Source organism: Phacochoerus africanus, chromosome 3 (genome assembly GCF_016906955.1).
Source record: "Phacochoerus africanus isolate WHEZ1 chromosome 3, ROS_Pafr_v1, whole genome shotgun sequence".
Lineage (NCBI taxonomy): Eukaryota > Metazoa > Chordata > Mammalia > Artiodactyla > Suidae > Phacochoerus > Phacochoerus africanus.
The window spans coordinates 170433294-170459860 of record NC_062546.1 but is presented as its reverse complement, the minus strand read 5'-3'; the positions used below and the strand labels follow the sequence as shown (position 1 = coordinate 170459860).

Here is a 26567-nt window from a genome sequence, read left to right as displayed (position 1 = left end):
TAGTTAACAGTTTGAAGAGAATTCAACTGAATTATTCTGGGCTGAAGGTAGATGAAAGATGTGGGAAGAACATTCATCCGCTGTTTTTGATCCTTTGTGATGTTACATTTCTTTAAACTTTTTATCTTTTAAAATATAACTGTTTGTATCTACTAGTTTATTTTTAAACTTTTTCATCGAATTAAAAATAATTCAAATCATGCCTGTAGCTGTTACAGCCTAGCTATTGAAAAGTCAAAGATTTAGCTTTGAATTTGCATAAAAATGACTCCGGCCCTACTCCTTCAATCTATCCCACCCACCAAAATAGGGAAAATAGCAGCCCTTCAATAAATTAAGCATAGTGTTATGCAATCAAACAATAGCATTAATTAAGAGGAAAGAAGAGTTTTTTTCTCAGGGTGAAAGTAGGTTGTGGCATCTGTTTGCCCATGTTCTTCTTATCATCCTTATTGCTTACTTCAAAGTTCACCTTGGTGAGGATGGTAAGAATATCTTCACCCCTGAAAAACATAACATAACTTTGTAATCATCTGTAGGGGAAAAAATCAACTGGTAAACCCTTCACATGCTGTGATCTGTGATTGTTATTTCCCTCGAACATTAGGCGTTTGAAATGATAAGTTGCTAAACCAAGGAGTTCCTGTCGTGGCTCAGTGGTTAACGAATCCAACTAGGAACCATGAGGTTGAGGGTTTGATCCCTGGCCTTGCTCAGTGGGTTAAGGATCCGGCATTGCCATGAGCTGTGGTGTAGGTTGCAGAAGAGGCTCGGATCCAGTGTTGCTGTGGCTCTGGCATAGGCTGGCAGCTACAGCTCTGATTCGACCCCTAGCCTGGGAACCTCCATAGGCCGCGGGTATGGCCCTAGAAAAGCCAAAAAGACCAAAAAAAAAAAGTTGCTAAACCAAGACCTACCACAGCTTTCCAGGTAAAGAATATATCTTAGAGCTTAATAACTTATCTCTGATTTACTCAGGATCATTGTCTCAACGCCTGCCCCCAACATTCTCTGCCTCAAACTGGCGTTTTTGTCCATGGATTCATCTATGATGTCATCAAACTTTAGTCAAGTGGAAATCAAATGTCTCTTTCAGCCACCCCACCCTTTTCTCACTAGCCTCTCTTTTTTCTTTGCCTTTTCTAGGGCCGCTTCCGAGGCATGTGGAAGTTCCCAGGCTCCCAGGCTAGGTGTCTAATCGGAGCTGTAGCCGCCGGCCTACACCACAGCCACAGCAACGCCGGATCCTTAACCCACTGAGCAAGGCCAGGGATCAAACCCACAACCTCATGGTTCCTAGTCGGATTCGTTAACCACTGCGCCATGATGGGAACTCCCTCACTAGCCTCTCTTAACAGCTTAGTTGGGCAACCTGTTCATTCACTTCTGTTGCTAGCCTCCTGGAACCTCGCAGGATTCCTGGTCTGTTGTAAAACGAAAATGTAGCGGGGATGTTCTGGTTCAGTCCTTTATCTGCCATGGGCAATTCTTGCTCTTCATACACTTATAACATAATGAGACGTAGAACTAGAAACAACCTGCGGAAGATTCCTTGCTACTTATCTGCTGGTTGTGTGTGTGTGCATTTGGTGAGCTGTGCCACACAAAGCCATCATTTAGTTAAAGGAAACATCAGCTGCGATAAATGAGGGAAAGATATTTTCCCACATTTTGCGTGGCTTCAAATCCGGCCAAATTCGTGGGAATATAAAAGGTTTCCTTTCTTTGGCACTTACTTTCCACGAGAGGGTTTGAGGTTGGTTAGCTATTAAAGAGCTTTGACAGGGTTGGAGGAGGTTGAATGTTGAAATGGGCTACTGCCTTCTTGGAAGCCTTCCCGACTAGTTGAGTTGGTTCAGTCATGTTTCTGCCTAGAGATAGAGCTGGACTCCATGACTTTACGACGCGGCCAACGCTATGACACCCTGATTGTCGTATGAGGTCCTAAACAGAAGAAACTCCTCAGGAAGTATCTCAGTTTTTTCTATCTGTCAACTCAAGATCCTCACACTTGCCGTCTCTCCCCCATGGCAACTGACCTGAGAATTACAGCTAGGCGATCCACAGCCAGACACTTCGAGATGAATGCAAGTTTGAAGAAACAAAAATTACCTGGGACATCTTTCTTTCAGGCTCTGGCACAGTGATTGGATATACCAGGTCCCCTCCATGGTGCTTCGGTAAGAAACACAGTTGTTCACAGTGGCCATCCCCAGCAGGAAGTCCGCCTCGTCTGGGATATATCTCTTCTGAAGTGATGAATCCATTTCTAAATAGGCTTCTGTCTGTTCTGAGTCTGTCTCAATAGCTATACCTTTCTGGTATTTATCCCCTTGACAAGCCTGAATAAAAAAAATTTTGGGTTTACCAAGAAGGGAAGGGCACTTCGAACCAGTGAAATAAGAGGTCAGATCATAGATGGGGGCTTCCCTCCCATCGGAGCCGTAGATGATGCCCTTGTCTCCATGGGAGAGGATGCAGCAGACAAAGCAGTCTTTGTCATTATGGTCCAAGTTTCGGTAGTATTCCAGAACATCACAGATTCCCTTTGCTGTGACGTCTTTGTAAGGTATTACTTCAAAATGAAGATCACTAAAGGTCTTGCTCAGAGCCGCTGAAAAGTGAAACAAGAAAAGTCACATTACACCACAGAAGTTCCCAGACCATAACCCAAAACTAGCGAGAACATTGATCAGATAGATAAGAATTTGAATGAAAACTGAAGAACAAACCTGTCTGGAGTTCCCATCGTGGTTCAGTGGTTAACAAATCCAACTAGGAACCGTGAGGTTGCGGATTCGATCCCTGGCCTTGCTCAGTGGGTTAAGGATCCAGCGTTGCTGTGGCTGTGGTGTAGGCTGGCAGCTACAGCTCCAATTAGACCCCTTAGCCTGGGAACCTCCATATGCTACAGGTGCGGCCCCAGAAAAGGCAAAAAGACAACAACAACAAAAGAATAAACCTGTCTATGTTAGTAGCTGGATTCCATTCACTTTATTTTTTGGCCACACCCTCAGCATGTAGAAGTTCCCAGGCCAGGGACTGAACCTACACCACAGCAGCGACCTGAGCCACAGCTGTGACAGCACCACATCCTTAACCCACTGAGCCACCAGGGAACTCCACAGCTTTTAGTGTTTACTGCCACTAGCTGCAAACATTTCCAGTCCTGAGGCAAATGAGAAAGGGGAGAGTGCTATTACTGGCCTGTTGCCTTTTCTCAACTAGTATACAAGATGGGTAAGCTATTATTTAGGCTTACAACATAACCGGTCTAAAATCTAACTGTATTACTTGCATAATCAGAAATAAGGTGCAAATAACTTTTCCTGGATAAAAGATCCATACTTATTTTATCCTAAACCTTCTCAAAACTGTTCATCGAAATACAAGACATGAATGTTTAAAAAGTCAAGTAGAACTAAAAGTCATTACCCAAAAAAAACAGCCATCCCCTCTCTACTCCTCCCTATTACTTGGTCATGTTCTGTCTAGTCATTAGTATGAAGGCAGCCACTTTCAACTTTTAACTACTTTTTTTTTTTTTTGGTGTTAGCCTCCATTTTGTAATGAATTTGGGTACATTGTTATTTATTCATTTATAAATTTTAGACTTTTGAGTTCCCACTGTGGGTGATGAGCACTTGGTGCTCTTATACATTCACAACTTCTACTGAAAGCAATAGAAATATTGCTACTACTATGTACACACAATATTCTTAAATTATGCATCCTTTCTTATTAATTTTTTTGTCTTTCCTGGAATTAGCAATTGCTTTATTTTTCATTGCTTTGTTTTCTACATACTTAATATTATTTTTTTTCCCCAAATGCTAGTAGATCTAGGCAACCTCAACATTTTCAGACTCCCTGTCTGATTCTTTGTTTTAAATTAAAATAGCGTAACTTTTGAGCACTGCATGCTTTAATAAATTGTTTTTCTTTTTTGTTTCAAGAGTCTCACCTATAAATCTAAGGTGGGTAGAGGTTAAGGTTTTGCCTCCCCTACAATTTCATCAAAATTAAGAACTAGGCTGAAAGGGAGAGGACCCAAAGCTCGGAAGCATAAAGTTCATATAAATCTGGGGTTAGCAAACACATAATGGGTGCCCATTTTTGTAAATGATTTACTGGGGAGTTCCTGCTGTGGTGCAGTAGGTTAATGATCCAGCTTGTCTCTGTGGGGGCGCCGGTTGGATCCCTGGCCTGCCGCAGTGGGTTAAGGATCTAGCATTGCTGCAGCTGTGGTGTAGGTTGCAGGTCTGGCTCAAGTTCAATCCCTGGTCTAAGAACTTCCATTTGCCACAGGGGTGGCTGCAAAATAAAAAAATTAAAATAAAATAAAAGTTATTGGAAAACAGCCATAAAAAATAGCATATCTTTAAGATGTACATGATGATATGAATAGTGAGATGATTACTGCAGTAAATTTAGTAACATATTTCCTCAGTTACTCTGTGTGTGTGTGTGTGTGTGTGTGTGTGTGTGTGTAATGAAGGCACCTGAAACAGACTTTCTTCACATATTTCTAGTGTTCAATACAGCATTATTAACTCTGATCACCATGCTGTACATTAGATCTCAAAACTTACTCATCCTGCATACTGCTTGCTACTTTGTACCCTTGATCAGAAATAGAATCAATACCCTAATAAAAATGATTTAAGAGTAAATAAATGAAAATCAAGGTCTGAAACCTATTTTTCAATAACAAGATACATGGTTGTGATGAATGGTGTAGTCAGTGAACTTAAGTTCTGTGGGTTTTTTAAAACCTTAGAATAGATTTGCTTAAATAAACAAATGTTAACCGAAACCATTCATTGAGTCCTGGTGATTAAAATCAGCCTATCTTGGAGTTCCCGTCATGGCGCAGTGGTTAACGAATCCGACTAGGAACCATGAGGTTGCGGGTTCAGTCCCTGGCCTTGCTCAGTGGGTTGAGGATCCAGCGTTGCTGTGAGCTGTGGTGTAGGTCGCAGGCTCAGCTCGGATCCCATGTTGCTGTGGCTCTGGCGTAGGCCGGTGGCTACAGCTCCGATAGACCTCTAGCCTGGGAACCTCCATATGCCGCAGGAAGCGGCCCTAGAAGAGGCAAAAAGACAAAAAAATAAAAAAATAAAATCAGCCTATCTTGAAGTTCCCACTGTGGCACAATGGGATTGGCAGGATTTCTGTAGCACCAGGACACACGTTCAATCCCCAGCCCCACACAGTGGGTTAAAGGATTCATCGTTGCCACAGTCGAAACTTTGGCTTGGATCTGATCCTTGGCCCCTAGCTTGGGAACTCCATATGTCTCAGGGTGGCCAAAATAGAAAAATACCAAATAGGAGTTCCCATCGTGGCGCAGTGGTTAATGAATCCGACTAGGAACCATGAGGTTGCGGGTTCGATCCCTGCCCTTGCTCGGTGGGTCAAGGTTTTGGCATTGCCGTGAGCTGTGGTGTAGGTTGCAGACACGGCTCGGACCCTACGTTGCTGTGGCTCTGGCGTAGGCTGGCGGCTACAGCTCCAATTCGACCCCTAGCCTGGGAAACTCCATATGCCGCGAGAGCGGCCCAAGAAATGGCAAAAAGAAAAAAAGAAAAATACCAAATAAAATCAACCTATCTTAACTTTCTGAACTTTATTCTAAAAATAACTCACTGGAGGAGTTCCCCGTCATGGCTCAGCAGTTAATGAATCTGACTAGCATCCATGAGGACGCAGGTTAGATCCCTGGCCTTGCTCAAGGGGTTAAAGGATCCGCATTGCCGTGAGCTATGGTGTAGGTCAAAGATTCGTCTCAGATCCTGTGTTGCTGTGGCTGTGGTGTAGGCCAGCAGCTACAGCTGCAATTCAACCCCTAGCCTGGGAAACTCCATATGCCATTGGTGTGCCCCCACCCCCAGCAAAAAAAAAAAAGGAAGTTGTTGGAATTTCTCTTGGTGGTGATTTGGTGTCGAGCTGCAGCTCGGATTCAATCCCTGGCCCAGGAACTTCCAAGTGCCATGAGTGTGGCCAAAAAAGAAAACAAAAAAAAAACAAATAAAAAAGCTTATCATTGCATTTTATAAACCTCTTAGTAAGATTTGATATTTTGTTTATATATACATCACTTTGATTTTAAAAATTATTTTTTAAAAAAAAGCAGAAAACTAGAAAATACATATGAATGTTCTTCACTTCCACAGGGAAATGTGGTTATATCCTTTTTTTTTTTTTTTTTTTTTTGCTTTTTAGGGCCACACCCGAGGCACATGGAGGTTCCCAGGCTAGGGGCTGAATCAGAAATACAGCTGCCAGCCTGTGCCACAGCCACAGCAATGCAGGATCCAAGCTGTGTCTGTGACCTACACCACAGCTCATAGCCAGATCCTTAACCCACTGAGCCAGGCCAGGGATCGAACCCGAAACCTCATGGTTCCTAGTCAGATTCATTTCGGCTGTCCCATGACGGGAACTCTGTTTTTGTTTTGTTTTGTTTTTTTATCTATCTTTTTAAAAACCTGTGGCCCTGTTGATTCAGCTCTTATTCTTGCCTTTTGATAAAAACATAGGTGTTAGAAATATTTCCCTTCCCTTTTGGGTTCTTCTGTACCTGCATCCAAGTCTGTTCCATTTCTATCCTTAATGTTGTGAAGTCTGGCTATATTCTTCCGTGCTACACTAAAATCATAATTGTTGAAGATCAAACAGTATCCCCGAGGCTTGCTTTTCATTCGGTAAACCGCTTCTGATGCCTGGAAAACAAAAAAATCCAACTCAGGAGCTGACTCTGTGGGTCCAACACTTGAGATGTGAACAAACAACCCCGGGTAAGAGGGGAGACATGTCCTCAGCTAAACTGGGATCCGAGTGCACTTTTCACAGCCCCACCCCAACTTGGCACTGCTCCCCCAAGGAACTAGTTTCCACTCATTCCCACCCACCAAGATCCCCAGACTTCTGCCCCCCAGTTAGTGTGGAACAGCAGTGTCCCACACTCAGGCTTCCTGAGCATATTTATGAATAGTGTTGTCATCACACTGCATTGGTATGATTTTTTTTTTTTTCTTTTTCCAGCCACACCTGAGGCACATGGAAGTTCCTGGGCCAGGGGTAGAGCTGCAGCTGAGGCTAGGCCACAGCAGCACCGGAACTGAGCTGCATCTATGACCACAGCTTGCTGCAACACCAGATACTTAACCCACTGAACAAAGCCAGGGGTCAAACCCGAATCCTCACGGATACGATGTTGGGTTCTTAACCCACTGAGCCACAACGGGAACTCCCGTGTTGGTATTATTCATTCTCCTTTCTGCTCAAAGCAGAGGACATCTATGCCAGGGACTAGGATATATTTCTAATTGAGCAGGAGTTGCTGGACACATGGGTGTCCTCATGCTGTCTCTGAGCTGCCACTTTGTGACCTTGTGATCCCCCTGGCTCTCTGCTCAACTCATCCAGGTTTCTGGGCTAATAGCTGAGGGCCTGCCCGTCACACAACATGGCCCCAGGATTTTTAAAGCTGACGGCTTAATCCACTTCTGAGGATCACAGGGACTGGAGGATAGAGATGTGCCAGTCGCAGGTCTTGGCTGTGCTACAGGTTACAGTATCTAGACTCCAGCACTTGACAGTATCAGTCAGAGGAAAGGCGGTGACCTCCTGACTTTTCCAGGGCTGTTTCAGTGCTAAACTAAGGTAGTTAACATTTATTGGGAAATCCGTGCAGTTTCTGGAGGCAGAGAAAAGGGCCCCAGGCTAGGGGGCCAAATTCCTGGCTCTACTATTTAATAACCTTAAGACTTTGGACAAGTTACATGATCTCTCTTGCACTCGGTAGCCTTAGCTGATGGATGGGCACGACACTTGCAGAGTGCTTCACTGTTCACCAAGTGCCGCGTGACTTTGGTTAATTCTTGATGTTCAGACTGAGAGAGATCTGGTAATTTGCTCAGGAGCCCGCTAATAAATGGACTCTCTCAAGCTTAATTAGAAGTCTCCCACTACAGGGAGTTCCCATTGTGGCTCAGTGGTCAACGAATCCAACTAGGAACCATGAAGTTGTGGGTTCGATCCCTGGCCTCGCTCAGTGGGTTAAGGATCCAGCGTTGCCGTGAGCTGTGGTGTAGGTCGCAGACGCAGCTCGGATCCCGTGTTGCTGTGGCTCCAGGGTAGGTTGGCTACAGCTCCGATTGGGTCCCTAGCCCGGGAACTTTCATATGCCAAGGGAGTGGCCCTAGAAAAGGCAAAAAGGCAAAAAAAAAAAAGAAGAAAGAAAAAAAAAAGTCTCCCACTAGACTTCTAGCATACAGGGTTTCCTCTGCTTCCCGCCACAGAGAGAAGTGAATGGACTGGTGAGTCAGGATGCGGTGAATTGTTGAAGGCTGTAGAAACAGAAGTGATTATATCTGGAAAGGCAATTCTTGGGCCAGCTCACCCGGACGAGAACATAGAGACACTTGGATCATGAGCATTTTGCTGCTTACACCTAATCACGAAGGAGAATCAGTTTTTAAATGCCAAGCTAAAAAAAAAAAAAAAAAGACAACTTTTTTCCAATCCTGCTCATCTTTCCCCCCAAAGCTGATGCAGCTGCCGAAAGACGAGGTTAGAGGCTCCCTACCCCTCTGTCCTCCAACTATTCCAATAGAAATAGAAACTTAATACACAGGAAACCAAAGAGCTGTTCAGTTTTATCTGGAAGCTAAAAATGCTCAGGAATCTGATAATTAGTATCTGCAGCGCAAAGGGAAAAAGAGACGGGAAGTTACCTCTGATTCACTGTCCTGTTCTCCCAGACAGTCCGACATGGCCAGCTCTCCCAGGGACCCCTCCTGGATCACCAGTTGAGACATATCTGGAAAGAGACACGGCAGGGAAGTTCCTTTGGTAAGGAGGGACATGGCACTCAGGACAACGTAAGGTCCCTTTTGATAGGGATGGAGTAGACACGGGTAGTTATAGAAGTCCCAATAAAGAATCATAGATAGAGAGGGAAATCTAGGGGACGCTGGGAGATCACCGTGAGTTAATAAATTGCTCAAAAAAGCCATCAGAGCAAGGCAGGCTTGCTCGGCTCGTGGAAGGAAGTTCAGAATTGCCTCAGGTCATTGGGTGGGGGATGGAAGGAGATCTGCGTTCAGATTCAGACCAAGACAGGAATTTGAGGACCGCCCTTCTGCTGATTTGAATACACACCTTACAGGATACCGAGGAGGAGCTGCTACTCCCAAAAAGGAAGAGGTGGGCTTTTCCAACCCCCACTCCCCTTGGATGATAAAACTGTAGCCCACCTAATCCTCCGGGAAGACCCTCTTGCCCGCCTGCTTGCATCTCTCACAAGCGTTCCATCCTAATCAATCTATTTCTTGCCTATCCCTTTGTCTCTTGCTGAATTCCTTCTGTGAGGAGGCATAAAGAACCTGAACCTCCACAAGTCCAGACATCAGGTGAGTGCTCATTTAAAAACATGGGTTCAAGTCTCCATCTGGGTTTAGGCCAGGTTCAAGTCCTGGCATGTGGGTTCAAGTCCCAGTCTGTGGTCTGGCTAGGTTCCAGCCGTTAGTGCTGTCCGTTTCATTTTGAAAGTGAGAATTCACAAACCACCTTAAATATAATATCCATGCAGTCCACAGAGTAAGTGAAAATCTTATCACTGACCAACTGCCCTCATTTCAAACTTGGGGCTGCAGGGCCTCTGTCTTTTGACAGCTTCGACATCTACCAACCTGCAGAGAAGGTGTCAACAAGTAGCCACTGCTATTAGCACGGCAGGTCTCTTGGGTCTGTGAAGCTCTCAGGGGGTAAATTAAACTAAAGAAACCCGGAAAACATCTCCAAGCATTACCATTTGAAAATTCATCCGAAGCACTTTCAAGGCTCATTCTTCGATCTGAATTTTAAAAGCAAACAAACAAACAAACATTTGATTTGAAACAGCTGTGACATAGAGGGCTCAATCAATTTATGACTACCATTTGCTGATTTACAGCTCTTAGGTTTGTTTTGTTTTTTTTCTTCTTTTAAGGGCTGCACCACCAGTGTATGGAAGTGCCCACACTCGGAACTGTAGAGCTGCAGCTGCCGGCCTACGTCACAGCCACAACAACGCCAGATCCGAGCTGTATCTGTGATCTATGCTGCAGCTTGCAGGAATGCCAGATCCTTAACGCACTGAGTGAGGCCAGGGATTGAACCTGCATCCTCATGGATACTAGTCACAACAGGAACTCCACCCTCAGGTTATTTTTACCTTTGTTTAATTCTTCATAATCACAGATTTTCTTCAGCAGGGCCTTGTTGATTTGTTCACAGATTCTTTTCAGAGTCTCCAAATTTCTTTCCCCTAGGATGGCCCTCTTCTCCATCTCTATAAACATATCAAGCAAGGTCTAGAGGGAGGAGATATAAAGTTGGAAAACTGGATGGAACCATATTGGCTTTTATTTATTTATTTATTTATTTATTGTCTTTTTTTTGCGGCATATGAAGTCCCCGGGCTAGGGGTCGAATTGGATCTGTAGCCGCAGACACAGTAATGTGGGTTCCGAACCGTGGCTGCGACCTATACCACAGCTCACAGCAACGTCAGATCCTTAAACTACTGAGCAAAGGCAGGGATTGAACCCACATCCTCATGGATACTGAGCCACAGCTGGAACTCCCCATTATGGCTTTTTTTATTATTTTTTTTTATTTTTTATTTGCTTTTTAGGGCCCCACCCAAAGCATATGGAGGTTCCCAGGCTAGGTGCCAAATCGGAGCTACCCAGCTGCCGGCCTACACCACAGCGATGGGGGATCTGAGCTGTGTCTGCGAACTATACCACAGCTCACGGCAACAGCAGATCCTGGACCACTGAGCGAGGCCAGGAATCAAACACATCCTCACGAATACTAGTCGGATTCATTTCCACTGCACCACAATAGGAACTGCCCCCATACTGGCTTTTAGATTCATTTTTTTCACTGCCACTTTCTCCAAACCAAGTGCCCACCCTAGCTTCCCAAGACCCTGCCTTGTTCCTGAAAATTAATATGAGCAGCACTTTACAATATACAAAGGCAATGCATCTACAGCACTCATGCCTGATAACGTTGTTCTCCCCCAATAAAAAATTGAGACTTCAGGTTACTTTTACCGACTCGCATTCTCTTTGGTCTCAGAAGTCCCCACTGGCTGACTCACCCTCAGGACTAAATCTCGGTGAGACACCAGGTCTTACCATGTCATCATCCAGTTTACATTTGGCAATCTCCTGACTCAAAAAAAACTTAAAGTCCTTCAATTCCGACCTGGTCACATTTTCGGAAATCTGAAAAAGCATGACCCTGTAGTGGGAAACAGAATCACTTTTAGAACTACTTTCTTCAATAATTTCCCATTTGATGCATGAGTCACAGTGCACTTGTTTCCTATGGCTCACTTTAAAAAGCTAGCTAGCTAGGGAGTTCCCTGGTGGCTCAGTGGGTTAAGGATCTGGTGTGGTCACTGCTGGGACACAGGATCAGTCCCTGGCCTGGGAACTTCTGCATGCTGCAAGTGCAGCCAAAATGATAAATAAAAATAAAATAAAGCCAGCTAATGATTTGATTTATGGGTTTAGTCCTTGGAAAGGGGTGTATTGACACTGAGACTACTGATTCATGCCCAATTAGCCCACTTTTTTTTTTTTTTTTGGCTTTTTAGGGCCTCTCCTGCCACATATGAAGTCAAAGTCCCCAGGTTAGGGGTCAAATTGGAGCTGCAGCTGCTGACCTATACCACAACCACAGAAACATGGGATCCAAGCCACATCCGCAATTTATACCACAGCTCATGGCAACATTGGATCCTTAATGGAGCAAGGCCAGGGTTCGAACCCACGTCCTCATGGACACTAGTTGGGTTCATTACCACTGGGCCATGACAGGAACTCCCGAAAATCAAGATCTTGTTACAATAGAAAAAGGCTTTGATTTTGGATATTGTGCTTGTCAGAGTGCAAATCAGATCATCACTTCCTTAATTAAAACTAGTCAATGTTCTCCCAGCCACTGCCTTCAGCAGGAAGGCCAAACACATCCCTCTGGAATAGACTTTTGTAAACTGAGCTGAGCTGACCTCTTCTCCAGCCACTTCTCGCCATCGTCCCCCCATCTCCTCTCCAAACCCAACCAGCTGCTCTGCCCCTTACCCTTTGATGCTGTGCCCCCGACACCCCCATTTCATTGTGCACCTCCAGACAACCCCTCATCCACTAACAGCTCAGGCACTGCCTGCCTGTCCTCAAGGCTACATTCAGCCCGCTGTGCCTGGGTGTCTCTAGAAGGGTAACACACACTGTAACTGTCTGTTTATGATGAGTTCCCTGAGAGTGGAATCAGTGCCCTTTTGGTTTCTAAAGGCCCAGAAGGTCATGAGATACAGGGTTTAAGCGCAGGGGCCCTGGCTCCTGGTGTTGGAACCTTTGATCCACCATCAAGCTGTGGGCTTTTAGACATGTTATACATTTTTATCTGTAGACTGTGGATAGTAGTATATCCACCCCACTGGGAGAGGTTGAGGATGACATAAATAAGTGTACCTGAAACCCTTAAACCAACCTTTGGCAACACACTAAGTGTTCAAACATGGCAGGTATTATTATTTCCCAAAATACGATAGGCTCTTGGGATATGCTTGTTGATTGAATAAGGGAATATTTTATACGGCAGCAAATCTTTTGCTATTATGGTATAATGGAAAATAACTTCAATACAAAAACATGTTAACTTCAAAATTAAATTAGAAAATGAAAATCTGAAAATAAAAATATGGTCGACCCTTGAACAACATAAGTTTGAAGTCCGTGGGTCCATATGTACATGGATTTTTTTTTCAATAAATACCTAACACAGTACCACATGGTCTGCAGTTGGTTGAATCTGCAAATGTGGAACCTAAGATACAGGGGTGGACTCTAAGTTATAAGTGGGTTTCCAATTGTGCAGGGAGTCCTCACCCCCAACTCCCATGTTGTTCAATGATCAACTGCAGTGTAGAAGCAGCGGTTACTCAGTATTATCACCCACTTCATCCTTCTCAGAAAATCTCTGCCCTAGAAGTGGTTCTGTGATGTTTTCTCAGTTTGGCCAAGATTGGGTCCAATCAAAAGCTATCTCCCCTTTTAACCTTATCACAAGGTATCTTGCCTTTCTACATCTTGCATTACTGACACTTGCTGACGTTTCTGTACCATCATTGTCCAGAAAGAAACATGGATGGTTTATAAGGTAATGATTTTATAGGTAGCAATGATAATTTGAAATTTTTTTTTTAATGCCAAACCTGCAGTTTATGGAAGTTCCCAGGCTAGGGGTCGAACTTGGAGCTACAGTTGCCGGCCACAGACACAGCCACAGCCATGTGGGATCCAAGCCTTGTCTGTGACCTACACCATAGCTCACAACACCACCAGATCCTTAACACATTGAGTGAGGCCAGGGATCGAACCTGCATCCTCATGGGTCCTAGTCAGTTTGTTACTGCTGAGCCACAACGGGAACTCTGATACTTTGAAATTTTAATTGTCTAGTGTTTTCTTATAACTGGAAAATGGTCACACTAGCATATTTCTCATTTCCTGGAAAATATTCAACAATGATGAACAAGCAGTAGATTGTATCTGTGCTGACCCTTTTGCTCCCAAGCTAACACGTCAAAGATTTTTTTTTAATGATTTTTATTTTTTCCATTACAGTTGGTTTAGTGTTCTGTCTTGAAGATTTTAACAGACAGCTCCTGCCCTTGTTAGAGTCTCTTAACCCTCTAACAGAGGCCCATGTCCTCTGCTTTGGCAGTTTGCCTTGGCCTTGCTCACATGGCAGGAGTGCCACCTTCAGAAGACCAAGATCATAGGCACAAGACGAGACCCTCCAGCTTTCCTAATTATGGAGCCATTGTTTTTTATGACTAGTTGGTGCCTTAATGAAAAGATTTTCATTATAAGGACTGTACAATTCTATTAAACCAAAGTTACCCTGGATTGAATAATAACCTTCCCCACTCTCCTTCCAAATTCATGTCCACCTAGTATGTGTAAATGTGACTCCATTTGGGAAAAGAGTCTCCGTGAATGTAATCTTGTTAAGATGAGGTCACAGCAGATTAGGATGGCCCTAATCCAGTGACTGGTATCATTAAAAGAACATGGAAATTTATTTTTCCTTTTTTTTTAGGGCCGCACCCACGGCCTATGGAACTTCCTGGGCTAGGGGTCAAATCGGAGCTGCAGCTGTCGGCCTACACCACAGTCACAGCAGCAAGGGATCGGAGCAGCGTCTGTGACCTACACCACAGCTCACGGTAATGCCAGATCCTTAACCCACTGAGCAAGGCGAGGAATTGAACCCACATCCTCATGGATACTAGTTGGGTTCGTTACCAATATGCCACCACAGAAACTCCCTCCAAATTTCTTCCTCTGGCCCTGATGGGACATCTTTGCAGTGTTCAAAGTCACACCACACACACACAGCCTGCACACAGCCTCAGCCAGGCCCCTAAAGATATGTTCATTCGACCCCCACCTCCCAGGTCCACACCATGGACGTTCTCCCCACCTGTAGGCAGAGATCTGGGCCCTGCCTGGTATCCGAAGCTCACTCTCCATCTCCTCCTCATTGGTTTCCAGGTAATTGATCAGAAGATCCAGTCTATTCATTCGGAAAAGCAGTTCCTTCAAGAAGGACAAGTTGCTTTCCTCCAACATTCTCTTCTCTTGGAGCCTCTGGAATAACATCAGAGCATCTTTGATGGGTTCCTGCTTCCTATGTGGGATGTAGTCCAGGCTCAGGAACTTGAGGGAAGCCAGGTCATCACTGTCCAAATGTTCCCCAATATTATAGAGACATCTGTTGAAATTCATGCTGCTCAAGCGTTAGGAGGATGTAGTTGTAACCTAGGTCAAAACACATTGTTATGTTCAGATGAGGAAGAAAACCACCACTTACTGTTGTGTGTGTGTGTGCGTGCGCACGCATTTCTTTTTTTAGGGCCGCACCAGTGGCATATGGAGGTTCCCAGGCTAGGGGTCGAATCGGAGCTGTCGCTGCCAGCCTACACCAGAGCCACGGCAACACCAGATCCGAGCTGCATCTGCAACCTACACCACAGCTCACAGCAACGCCGGATCCTTAACCCACTGAGCGAGGCCAGGGATCGAACCCGCAACCTCATGGTTCCTAGTCGGATTCATTTCCGCTGCGCCATGATGGGAACTCTAAGGCTCCTGACTTTTTAAGCTTCATGCCTTTGCTGATTTTCTTGGATGAAACCACAAATTCTGACTGTCACTTGAGGTGGTGATCAAGTGAGCCAGGACCCATGTATTCCGTACATTTGATGTTAAAATGAAAGCATAAAGGTAAATTTTAATGTACTTTTTTAAATGGTGCAAAAGACTTTGATGCTTTTAGTTTTGGTGTTTTTTTTTTTAAACACCTTTGGAGGGATGGAGTAGGAGGTTGAGGTTCGCAGACATAAGCGACTACACATGAACGGGATGATCAACAAGCCCCTGCTGCACAGCACAGAGGACTATAGTCAGTGTCCTATGATCACCCATAATGGAAGAGAATATTTTTTAAAAGGAGTTTGTGTGTGTGTGTGTGTGTGTGTGTGTGTGTGTGTGTGTGTGTGTGTGCGTGCACATATATAATATATACATATATCACTAAATCGCTTTGCTATATAGCAGAAATTTATACAATATTGTAAATCAATTACACTTCAATTTCCTCCAACCCTGATTATAGAATGCTAGGGGTTATTTTGGTGAAAATTGAAAATATAATAAATTATAAAATTGTCACAGTTATCATTGTTATATACCCCCTCAACACACACACATACACACAAAGGTGCATTTATATAAAAATTAGAGTCGGATTGCACATCCAACTATGTACACCTGGGTTTTGTTTTTGTTTTTGTTTTTACCCACTTAGTATTTAGAATGAACATTTACCCTACCATAAATATTCTTTTTGGGCATGTTTTTAGTGTGTCTTAATTTCCAGCATGTGGAGATATCAAAATTTATTTTAAGCAATTTTCCATTTCTTTACTATTAAAAATAATATTGCATTGAGAGGTTTTTTCATGTATCCTGTACATATCTTTGATTATTTCCTTCTTGGAGTTATGGGCAAAATGTTTTTCTCCCTTTTAATCTAGAACCGACATTATTATTTAGACAAGTTTTCTTGGTTAGGAAAGCAGAAGGACAGTGTCTTGGAAATATACATTTTGGTTTACACTAGATTCATGAAGCCTGCAGAGCCTACATCATGTACTGCAAAAGCAACCAATTATCATGAAAATATTTTTATTTAGGAAAGGTATCTTAAATGTGCAGCCAGCAACTAAAAGCATGTGTTCAAAGTACCACAAACGAGGAGTTCCTGTCGCGGTGCAGTGGTTAATGAATCCGACTAGGAACCATGAGGTTGTGGGTTCGATCCCTGGCCTTGATCAGTGGGTTAAGGATCTGGCGTTGCTGTGAGCTGTGGTGTAGGTTGCAGATGCGGCTCAGATCCCACATTGCTGTGGCTCTGTTGTAGGTCCATGTCTACAGCTCTGATTCGACTCCTAACCTGGGAACCTCCACATGCTGCGGGTGAGCCCCTAGAAAAGGCAAAACAAAACAAAACAAAACAACAACAACAACAACAAAAAAAAAAACAACAAACGAAAACTCCTGGATATTCAAGGGAACCAACTAGCAAGTTCATTCCTTAAATCGCACTCTATGGAAACACACGTGTGCTCAACAGGGTTTGTATGTGGACTCCCACCACAGCATGATATAACCTTGAACAACTAGAAACATCCCAAATATCCTCCAATAAAGAAATGGCTAAATAACCTAATCATACTACAGAACATTATGCAACAGCTAAGAAAATGCACCCCATCTTCTGAAATAAAACTGGATAGATATTCAAGACAGGTTATTATGACAATGAAAAAAGTGAGTTGCAATATAACCAAAAAAATTATGCATCTATTTTTCATTTTTTATTTTTTAGAAACAGATAAAACAATGAGACTTTCTGTCATTACAGACACACATATATACACATGAGCAGAAAACAAAAGATAAGGAAATTCTGGAAAGAGACAAACCTAACTCAGAAAGTACATCCATGTCGTATTCACAGATCTTTGATGAAAACACACAGGAAGCTGCTTCAGTGGCTGCCTCAGAGGAGAGGAACTAAAGGCCTGGGGGTGGAGTAGGGTTGGAAGAGGCCCCGGGGTGGACAAGAAAGAGACTTGCTGTTCATTCTACACCCTTTGCACATCGTGAAAGTGTACCATTTGCATGTATTATTTATCCTAAATGCATATGTACTTAAATTAAAACCTCTAAGTAAATACATATTTTTATTCCAATATATGAACCTAGAAATAATCTGAACTGGGCCCAGCTCTGTTTACTACCTTTAAGTCCAGTGTCCTTCCATTTTTAACTGGCTCTAACCACTGTTAAAACATTATTTTATGGAATAAAATTAACCAAAGAATCAAATGACAGCAGAATTATTTTTTTCTGATGCTAAAAATGCTTCTTGTATTCATTTTAGAAAATATAGAAAAGATAAACATGTGAATAAAAATTGCCTATAATTCCATCATCCAAAGATAAATACCTAATATCTTACTATCTCTCTTAACAAATATTTTATGTACCTATATGTTCCCTCATATTTGAACACACCATATTTCTGAGAGGCAAGTGGATTTTTCCTCTGATAATGAACACATCTTTATGTCTTTATTTTTTCTACAACATGTATTTTAAAATCTGTAAGATTGTAATCATACAAATGGACAATATTTATCTAACCAGTCTCTGATTATATCTAGGATGATTTTACAATGTGAATCTCCATGTATACCTCTGATTACGTTAACAGAATAATCGCTTAGAATAAATAGAAGTAGTATACTGAGATAAGAGCATATTTAATTAAATAGAATAAGTAGAAATAGTATTACTGAGACAAGAAGAATAAAGCTTCTTAAGGCTCTTGTTATATATTCAATAGCATTTTCTGATAGTATGTGATAGATTTATACATGTATTAATTTTATATATATATATATATATATATTTCCAAGGCCAGGATATCATTGGCTATTACATAACTGGTGTCCGTCCTCTGTAGCCAGTTCACCTCACTTGTTTCATTTTTCTTGCAATAGCCTGGCCATGCAGTTTGAAGTGATTTTTTGTATCTTACTAAAATGGACACTCAGTAGCGAAAAAAACTAGAGGGGCTTCTTTTCTGACCCAGGCTTTCTGGAACATACTGCGGAATGGGATTCAGCCTTTGTTTAGATCACATCTCTTTGGTCGTAGTGCCTGGGAAGAATGAGCACCTGCGCTAGATTTTACACCGTTAACAACGGGCCACCTCTAGGTTCTGGCCTCAGTACAAGGACCAAAAATGCACTTCCTTTTTTATGGACCTAGGTTTACCGCATGAGCTCATGACTTAGAAACTTTGTTAGAGTAATATTTTTAAAAGAATATTCATTGTTATATTTGTCTCCTCCTAAAACAGTAAAAGTAACATGTTCCTTGGAGAACTTTAAACAGAAAAGGAAAAGCCACCTAGAAACTTTCCATTTAGAAATAATCTGGGGGGTCACCCCTGGTGTTTTTTTTCCAATTTTATTCACATATTCATATATATATATATATATATATATATATATATGCATAAAATATGCACACATCTACATATGCAGAACATAAAACTTTGAATATTTTGATACATAATGCATAAGGAGGAGGAGATGGGCAGGAATGGAAAGGCCTCCAGAAGTTTTCTTTCACTTTAAATTATATATCTCAATAATAAGTCCATATAAAGATATTTGTACTATATAATACATACCTAATATTTTTATAATAAATGTGTACCCCAAAGTACTTTGATATACGTAAATGCTTATATATGTGTTTATAACATATAACCATACAAGAATAACCATGTATTTTTCTTGTCTCATTTACTATAATCCTCTGAAGATATTGCTGTTACCCCCTCATTTTGCTATGGTGAAAAATCACTTTGGAAATAAGCTGGTGAGAAGCATCAGGCCCAGATTTGAGCATCTCACTCAAGGGCCTCAATGACAGACATCACGAAGATTTGGATTTCATTCTAATTACAGTTGGAAGCCAGTGAAGGAATTTAATGAAGAAAGACACATAATCAAAATGTTTTTGAAGATTATAAATTATTTAAAAATTGGAAAGACCACAGAAACCCCCAAAATACGAAAACAGGACATTTTAACAAATCCACTAATGCCAAGAGAGGATTAGAACCTTACACACCAAGCCAATACATGCTGGAGCCTGGATTTAGACCTCAGCGTCTTATCCCAGAACCTAAATCACCTTTTATGCCGCAATATAATTGCAAATAAATCTCATCAAATCACAAACAATCCTTCGGGCACCATTCTAGCAGCACCCTTGCTCCTTTGGGAAACTACCTCAAAGCTAGGGAAAAGGAACCTCAAATTTGCATTAATCTTCTGAGACAACAACCTGTATCTCATTCTACGCTCAAGAGTACTTGAAAGCTGCTGTCAGGCCGAAACACTCAAGCGATAGTGTGGTCGCTCCCACAAGCCCAGGCTGGCCGCCCCAAACTGGGGGTTCCCCCAGAACCTGCCAGAGGTCCACCTTGCAAACAAACACTGTCCACTGCAGGCCCCAGCCGGCGCTATCACACACACCAGAAAATGTGTCCAAACCTCAACAAAACTTCTAGCCAAACCGAAGAGATGTGTGACTTCACCAACAAATGCTTAACCTCACAAGCACAAGTCTCTGATGACCAGTCTGTGGTTGCCATTATATTATTCCTGTACTGTTCTGTACCCCTTCAATTTCTCAAAAAAATAAATAATTGAATTCTTAGGTGTGCACGCATGTATCTGTTGATGCGTGTGTTTATATTGGTGGGTCTGTGTATCAGCGGATGGGTAACTATAGCAGGAAAGTCAGTTGAGATTTAAATTTTGGTTTCTATTTGATCATCTGCCCAGCATAATTGGCTTGAAGTATCAAGAAAAAAAACAAAAACAAAACAAAAAAAACACCCAGGAATGACCAACTGAAGCCGGAGGGGCCTGGAGATCTGGGGTCTGGGGACCCTCACCACAGCTCTCAGAGGAGCTGCTCCCTCTCCCAGGTCCCCATCCCCTCAAATACAAGGATCTCCCCATGGGCCCTGCGGCCACCAGCTCCCACACTCAAAGCCTAGAAAACCCTAAAATCAAAGGCTTTCCTCTCCAGAGCCCCATCCGACCTTACCGGAGGCAAATCCTGGGATCCTCACCGTGGCAGCCGCTTCACAGGCCTCTTCTCTCCTGGCCCATCTACGACAAGAATAAAAGTCGAATAAAGAACCAACAGCACCGCTCACTAACTTCCTGTTTTCGAAACTCCTGAGTCACTTAGGCTGAATGAGGTAGGCCAGCCTCCAGGCAGCACCTCCGTCTAGAGCTCCAGGAGAGAGCCCAAGAACAGGAGGCAGGGCTGGGCGGGGACCCTGGCCACCTGACCTTTGGCTCTGGCTGTGTGGCTTTGGGCAGGTCATTTTCCCTTGGACCCTCGTTTACCACTCTCTTCTTTCAAGAGTTTACAGATTTTGCTGCATTTGTGATGAAGACATCAATGTTTTCAATTCATGGAGCCTTCCTGCGTGGCCAGGAGGTCTAGAAACGGAGGCCCCTCACCACAGCTCTCAGAGGCTCTGCTGACCTTCAACGGAAACGCTCATGGTTTCCCCATTGGCCCTCAAATACAACGATCACCTCGTGACCCGGAGGCCACCAGGTCCCACTTTCAGCTGCCTAGAAAATTCTAGAAGCACAGTCCTTCCTCGCAAAGTTCCCAGCAGAACTTACCAAGGAGACAAATCCTGGGGTCCTCACCACAGTCTGGGGCCTGGAGATACAACAGAGAACAAAATACACATTAACCCTGCCTTTTTGCTGTCAGTCAGTTGAAATGTTTTCTGATGATAAAAACAGAGGGGGAAAAAAATCAAACACCTCTCTTCTTCAGAACTGCTTTTTTTTTTTTTTCTCCCAAATGGAATATAAATTTTCAGAGGGCAGAGACCCATCTCACGGATGCCTGAGGATTAATGAGGTGTCTGAAAGAGCCCAGCCACCTGCCCAGGGCCGAAGAGAAGTGCCGTGGCCCTTTGCTACCCTGACTCCACTCTGAGAATTATGAGGGAAAACACACCAACAGAATGAAGCCCTTTTCACAGCTAACTCTTAGGCCAGGAGGGTCTTCCTGACTCTCCCTCGAGACTCTCCAGAGCATCCAGCCAGTTGGTGTCCCGCTGTTTTGTGACTAGTTCCTGTCCTCAGCTGTGAGCATCACAAAGGCAGAGACTGAAACTTTTGTGTCCCTGTTCCCAGGACACAAGAGCAGCAACATCTAGAATGTTACAAGGTTTCCTGCAAATCAACAAGGGAAAAAGAAAAAACCCTATAGAAGGACAGTGGATAGAAACACAGGGTTCCCTGACAGGGTACTCAGAAGGCCAAAGTGGACCAATGATGCTCAGACTCATGAAGAAGCTGAGAAATGCAAAATAAAGCAACGAGCTCCCTGCTTTGTACGTATCAGATGGGCAAACGTTTGCAAGCTGCATCAGGCTAAGGATTGATGGGCACGTGCTTACACAGCCTTTACATAGGGTTGAGCAGCCTGTCCATCGTGGAAGAGCAAGTTGTGGTTACCAAGTGGGATCTGGCCAAAAGCAGAACTTGTAGCGCAGTGTGCTTGCTTAAAAAAAGAAATAGAACAAGCTATGCAATAGGAACACAATACAAATAATTCTAATATGTAATACTAATTGCTAACACGTACTTAGAGCCAGTCACGGTTCTAAGCGGCTAAGGTTGTCATTATCCGTTTAAATCCCCATGGCCACCTCATGAGGGAGTATTAATCCCATTTAATGATAAGGAAACAGAGGTTCGGAGAAACTGCCTTCTTGCTCCAGGTCACACAGTTAAAAAAAAGGAGTGTATCGGTGGCGTTGGTGGTAGAGGGGTGAACATAGCTGCCTTCCAAAAGTAGTGTACACACACAAAACAATGATACAGTTTGCAAAGATATGAGATCAATTCAGGGAAACATATCAAAAGATTTAGAGTTGTCTTTGGGAGCCAGCAAGGTGGGTAGGAGACAGGGTGGGAGTGGGAAGATGAAAGAAAATACCCAAAACACGGCAGAGCGGAGGGGGCTGTCCCCGGGGCTTCTTGACAAAGTGCTCCAGGGAACTGGCATCTGACCCCATGAGTAGCTCAACCCTGTACCCCAGGCCAAACGAAAAGAAAACAAACATAAGTAGGTATATAGTCTTGTGGAGTCTCCAAAGTAACCCAGCAAAAGAGAGTCACTGTGTCCCTGAGGCAGCAGAGGAACTGGAAATTCCTCGGAGTTCAAAAGTAGCAAAGCCAGTGGCTGTGGTTCAGACAGAAACTCACTCGGAGATCTGAGGCCCTGGCAGGACCCAGAAATGATTCCACGGCCCCTTGAGTGAGTCCCAGAAACGTGGTATCCAGAAGCCACCTCGGTACCAGGCACTCACCTGCTCCACCCCGTCCCGGCAACCTCACAGTCACCAAGTTCCCGAGGCCAAGACCCCTAGACTGCCTAACTTCACAAGTCCTGATTCCTGAGGCTGCTTCCTGGCACTTGAGAGAAAAAAAAAAAAAAAAAAAAAAAAACTCTGGAAACCCGGCAGAGAGGAAAGGGGTGGGGTTGGAAACGCCTCCTGGAAGAAGGTTTCTTTTACTTTCGAACCACTCCAGCAGGCTTTGCTGCCTGCCCCAGAGGATTCATTTCCTGTTCCTCTCATTGCCACCCTCAGATTTTACTAGCAAATTCAACCAGGCTTTAAAACATCGCGAGATAAAAGGACACCCTGTGAAAACTTCCTCCAGCAGAAGGGCAAACTCTGGTCTTCGGTAAGATGGAAAGAAAATTCCTGAACAGAGAGAATGAGGAAAACAACATGATTTAGAAAACTGGAGAAGTGACTCACTCCAGCAGAAAAGGTTTATTTAAAGGAACCGATGCCCAATTTTCCACGCGTTCAGAAGAGGGAGATGACTGAGGATCAGCCTGCAAACTAAAAACCAGGAAGCTGGATTGACGTGCATTTCTACTGACCACATTTGGTGGTAATAAGCCCTGTAATTTTTAAAGGCAGGCTTGCAATTTCCTGTGGCAAGTAAAGTGCCATTCTCCCTTCTAAGGGGTCTGGGGCAAGGAATTGACCGCCTGTTCTGTGGTCTAAACCTCAGCACTGAAGCCAGGGACCAGTCCCCTGTATCTTATGGCTAGAATGCTTCTTGGGTCAAAGCAGATCTCTAGCTGGGATGTGGGGAGAAACTGCATGAAAAGGGGGCAGATCTGGCTCAGCCCTGAGCAGGGATAACAGTCCCTGACCAATGCCCTGCCCTTGGGATTGGCAGTAAACCGTGCCTGTCCAGCGCTGAGTCCGGAGGGGTGGTAATGAGGAGATCTGTCCCCCAGAACCCTGAGCCCCAGGCCCTCCCCAGCTTTTCTTCCTCCTCCACCCTCTCCCCACCTTCTGCCTCTCTTTCCTACAGGAATTTTTTTCCTTTTTTTTTTTTTTCTCTTTTGAAGGCCACATCTGCAGCATATGAATATTCCTCAGCTAGGGCTCGAATTGGAGCTGCAACTACCGGCCTACACCACAGCCATAGCAACACCAGATTTGAGCCACACCTGCCACCTATGCCACAGTTCGTAGCAACACAGGATGCTTAACCCATGGACCAAGGCTAGGGATTGAACCTGCATTCTCATGGATACTAGCTAGGTTCTTAACCCACTGAGCCACAACATGAACTCCCCTATTCTCATTTTTTAAAGGATTTTCTGCCTTTTTATTTTCCCATCTTGTACATTGTATAACCAAAACACCAGCAATAATACAGTACCTATATGTCGTACCTAAACATGGATTATCTCTAATTCTCACAGCAAGGCAGGGGATTGTTCCCCCATGTTATGGATGAGGAAACTGAGGCTCAAACAGACACTCAGTTTCAAACCCAGTCCTGTCAGACCAAACTCAAGGATCTTTTTCACTGTAATACCCTCTTCCCCCTCCGCAACACTTCAGATTTGACCTGAACCATGTGGTTGGAAGAGCCGTAAATTTATTTTTATTTATTTATTTATTTATTTATTTATTTATTTTTTGTCTTTTTGCTATTTCTTTGGGCTGCTTCCGCGGCATGTGGAGGTTCCCAGACTAGTGGTTGAATCGGAGCTGTAGCCGCCGGCCTACGCCAGAGCCACAGCAACGCGGGATCCGAGCCGCGTCTGCAACCTACACCACAGCTCACGGCAACTCAGGATCCTTAACCCACTGAGCAAGGGCAGGGACCAAACCCGAAACCTCATGGTTCCCAGTTGGATTCGTTAACCACTGCACCACGACGGGAACTCCGGAAGAGCCGTAAATTGAAATGAAGACAATGACCTATGCACAAAAAGTCAGATCTCCTAAGAAAAAAGGAGGTGGCCTAATGGCACCAGCTAACATTTAATAAACACTTTGTGTGCCAGGCACAGCCACCCTAACAGACTCATTTCACCTTCAAAACAATTCCCAGAAGGGGACCCTATTTTTGCTCCCACTTTATGAACAAGGAAACTGAGGTTTGGGGTGGTCGACGATTTGGCCAAGTACCTTCTGCAAATGAGTGGCAGAATGAGGCTTGCATGTCTCTGAGACCCTGAGAGGTTAATCACAGTCTGAACACTAATACACAACCATGGTTCTCAAGCTGACTGATCTGAGGATTAACAGAGGAAGTTTAAAAAGAAAATACCAGAGTTCCCGTCATGGCTCAGTGGTTAAGGAACTTAACTTGTATCCATGAGGACACAGGTTCAATGCCTGGCCTCGCTCATTGGGTGAAGGATCCGGCGTTGCTGTGAACAGTGGTGTAGGTCACAGACGAGGCTCAGATCCTGCGTTGTTGCGGCTGTGGTGCAGGCCGGCAGCTACAGCTCCGATTGGACCCCTATCCTGGGAACCTCCATAGGCCATGGGTGCAGCCCTAAAAAGACAAAAGACCCAAAAAAATTAAAAATTAAAAATTAAAAAAAATACCAGTCTTCGTGAGGCAGAATAAATAATTCCGGTAGTTAGTGTAGGAACATGGGCTTTGATATGTTCCCTGATTAATGTCCATGGTTTTAAGATTTGTAAAAGCAAACCTAGACAAACACGCCTTGCTTGTTGGAAAATTGATTATTAAAAGTACATTTGTTGGAGTTCTCGTCGTGGCACAGTGATTGACAAATCCGACTAGGAAACATGAGGTTGCAGGTTGGATCCCTGGCCTTGCTCAGTGGGTTAAGGATCCGGCGTTGCTGTGAGCTGTGGTGTAGGTTGCAGACGCAGCTCGGATCCCGAGTTGCTGTGGCTCTGGCGTAGGCCGGTGGCTACAGCTCCGATTGACCCCTAGCCTGGGAACCTCCATATGCCGCGGGTGTGGCCCTAGAAAAGCCAAAAAGACCAAAAAAAAAAAGTACTTTTGTTATAAGCCAAGGTGCGCATTAACCCCTGACCTCTATATTTGAGTGTTAGCAAAAGAATGTAAACAGGGGCAACTCCTAATCTGGGGGGAAGAAGAACAAAGTAGCCATCAAACCTCTGGGGCAGATCCATCCCTAAGACGCCTCTTGGATAAGACCTGATAGAGGTGACAGACAAGGCCAATGGGAAAAAGGAATGCTGTTTAGATCCCACGTTGGTACCCCCATCCCTAAGAAGTAAAAGCCTCCATAAAACAATAGAAAGGGGGACCCTTTCTCCCCCTCCCAGTGTCTGTGCTGGGAGCTTTTTGCTTTCCTGTAATAAAGTCTTTTGCTTGCTGCCTGTGTGAGTGTGTGTTCGCGAAGTCATTCTTCAGCTCCATGAACAAGAACCCAGCCTTGGATTTTTTTTTTTTTTTTTTGATTTTTAGGGCCACACCTGCCACATATGGAAGTTCCCAGGCTAGAGGTCAAATGGGAGCTGCAGCTGCCAGCCTACACCACAGCCACAGCAACGTGGGAGCCGAGCCTCATCTGTGACCTACACCGCAGTACACAGCAATGTGTCCACTGAGCAAGGCAAGGGATGGAACCCACATCCTCATGGATACTGGTTGGGTCCATCACAGCTAAGCCATAACGAGACCTCCCAGCTTTGGAATTCCTACCTGAGAAGAATTACAGGAGAGAAAACAGACTGAGCACTTAAAATAAGACCTGGGCCTTCAACAGTGCTCAGTAAATACTCGCTACAATGGCTACTTAAGTTTACAACACCTGTAAGTTGGCTATGAGTTATTAGACCTATTGTACAGATGAGAAAACTAAGTCCAGTGTCAATAAGCTGACAAACAGCGTGGGTGGCACATGAACCCAGGAATGTCCATACTCATCCCTTCCCCTCCCCTCACCCCTTCCCCTCCCCTCACCCCCAAGCCA

At 44.0% G+C, this 26567-nt stretch overlaps 1 protein-coding gene across 1 annotated transcript; it reads right to left on the bottom strand.

Annotated features, from left to right (window-relative positions):
* On the bottom strand, window positions 1–22888 carry CASP8 (caspase 8). The gene is made up of 11 exons (XM_047773227.1): window positions 22636–22888; window positions 20930–20969; window positions 20334–20398; window positions 14554–14891; window positions 11196–11301; window positions 10223–10361; window positions 9818–9862; window positions 8742–8827; window positions 6584–6725; window positions 2113–2614; window positions 1–503 (listed from the first exon to the last, which is right to left on the bottom strand). The coding sequence occupies exons 4-11, from the start codon at window positions 14856–14858 to the stop codon at window positions 368–370; spliced, it is 1461 nt and encodes a 486-aa protein (XP_047629183.1). The 5' UTR covers window positions 14859–14891; window positions 20334–20398; window positions 20930–20969; window positions 22636–22888; the 3' UTR covers window positions 1–367.
* Window positions 22889–26567: the final 3679 nt, after the last annotated feature.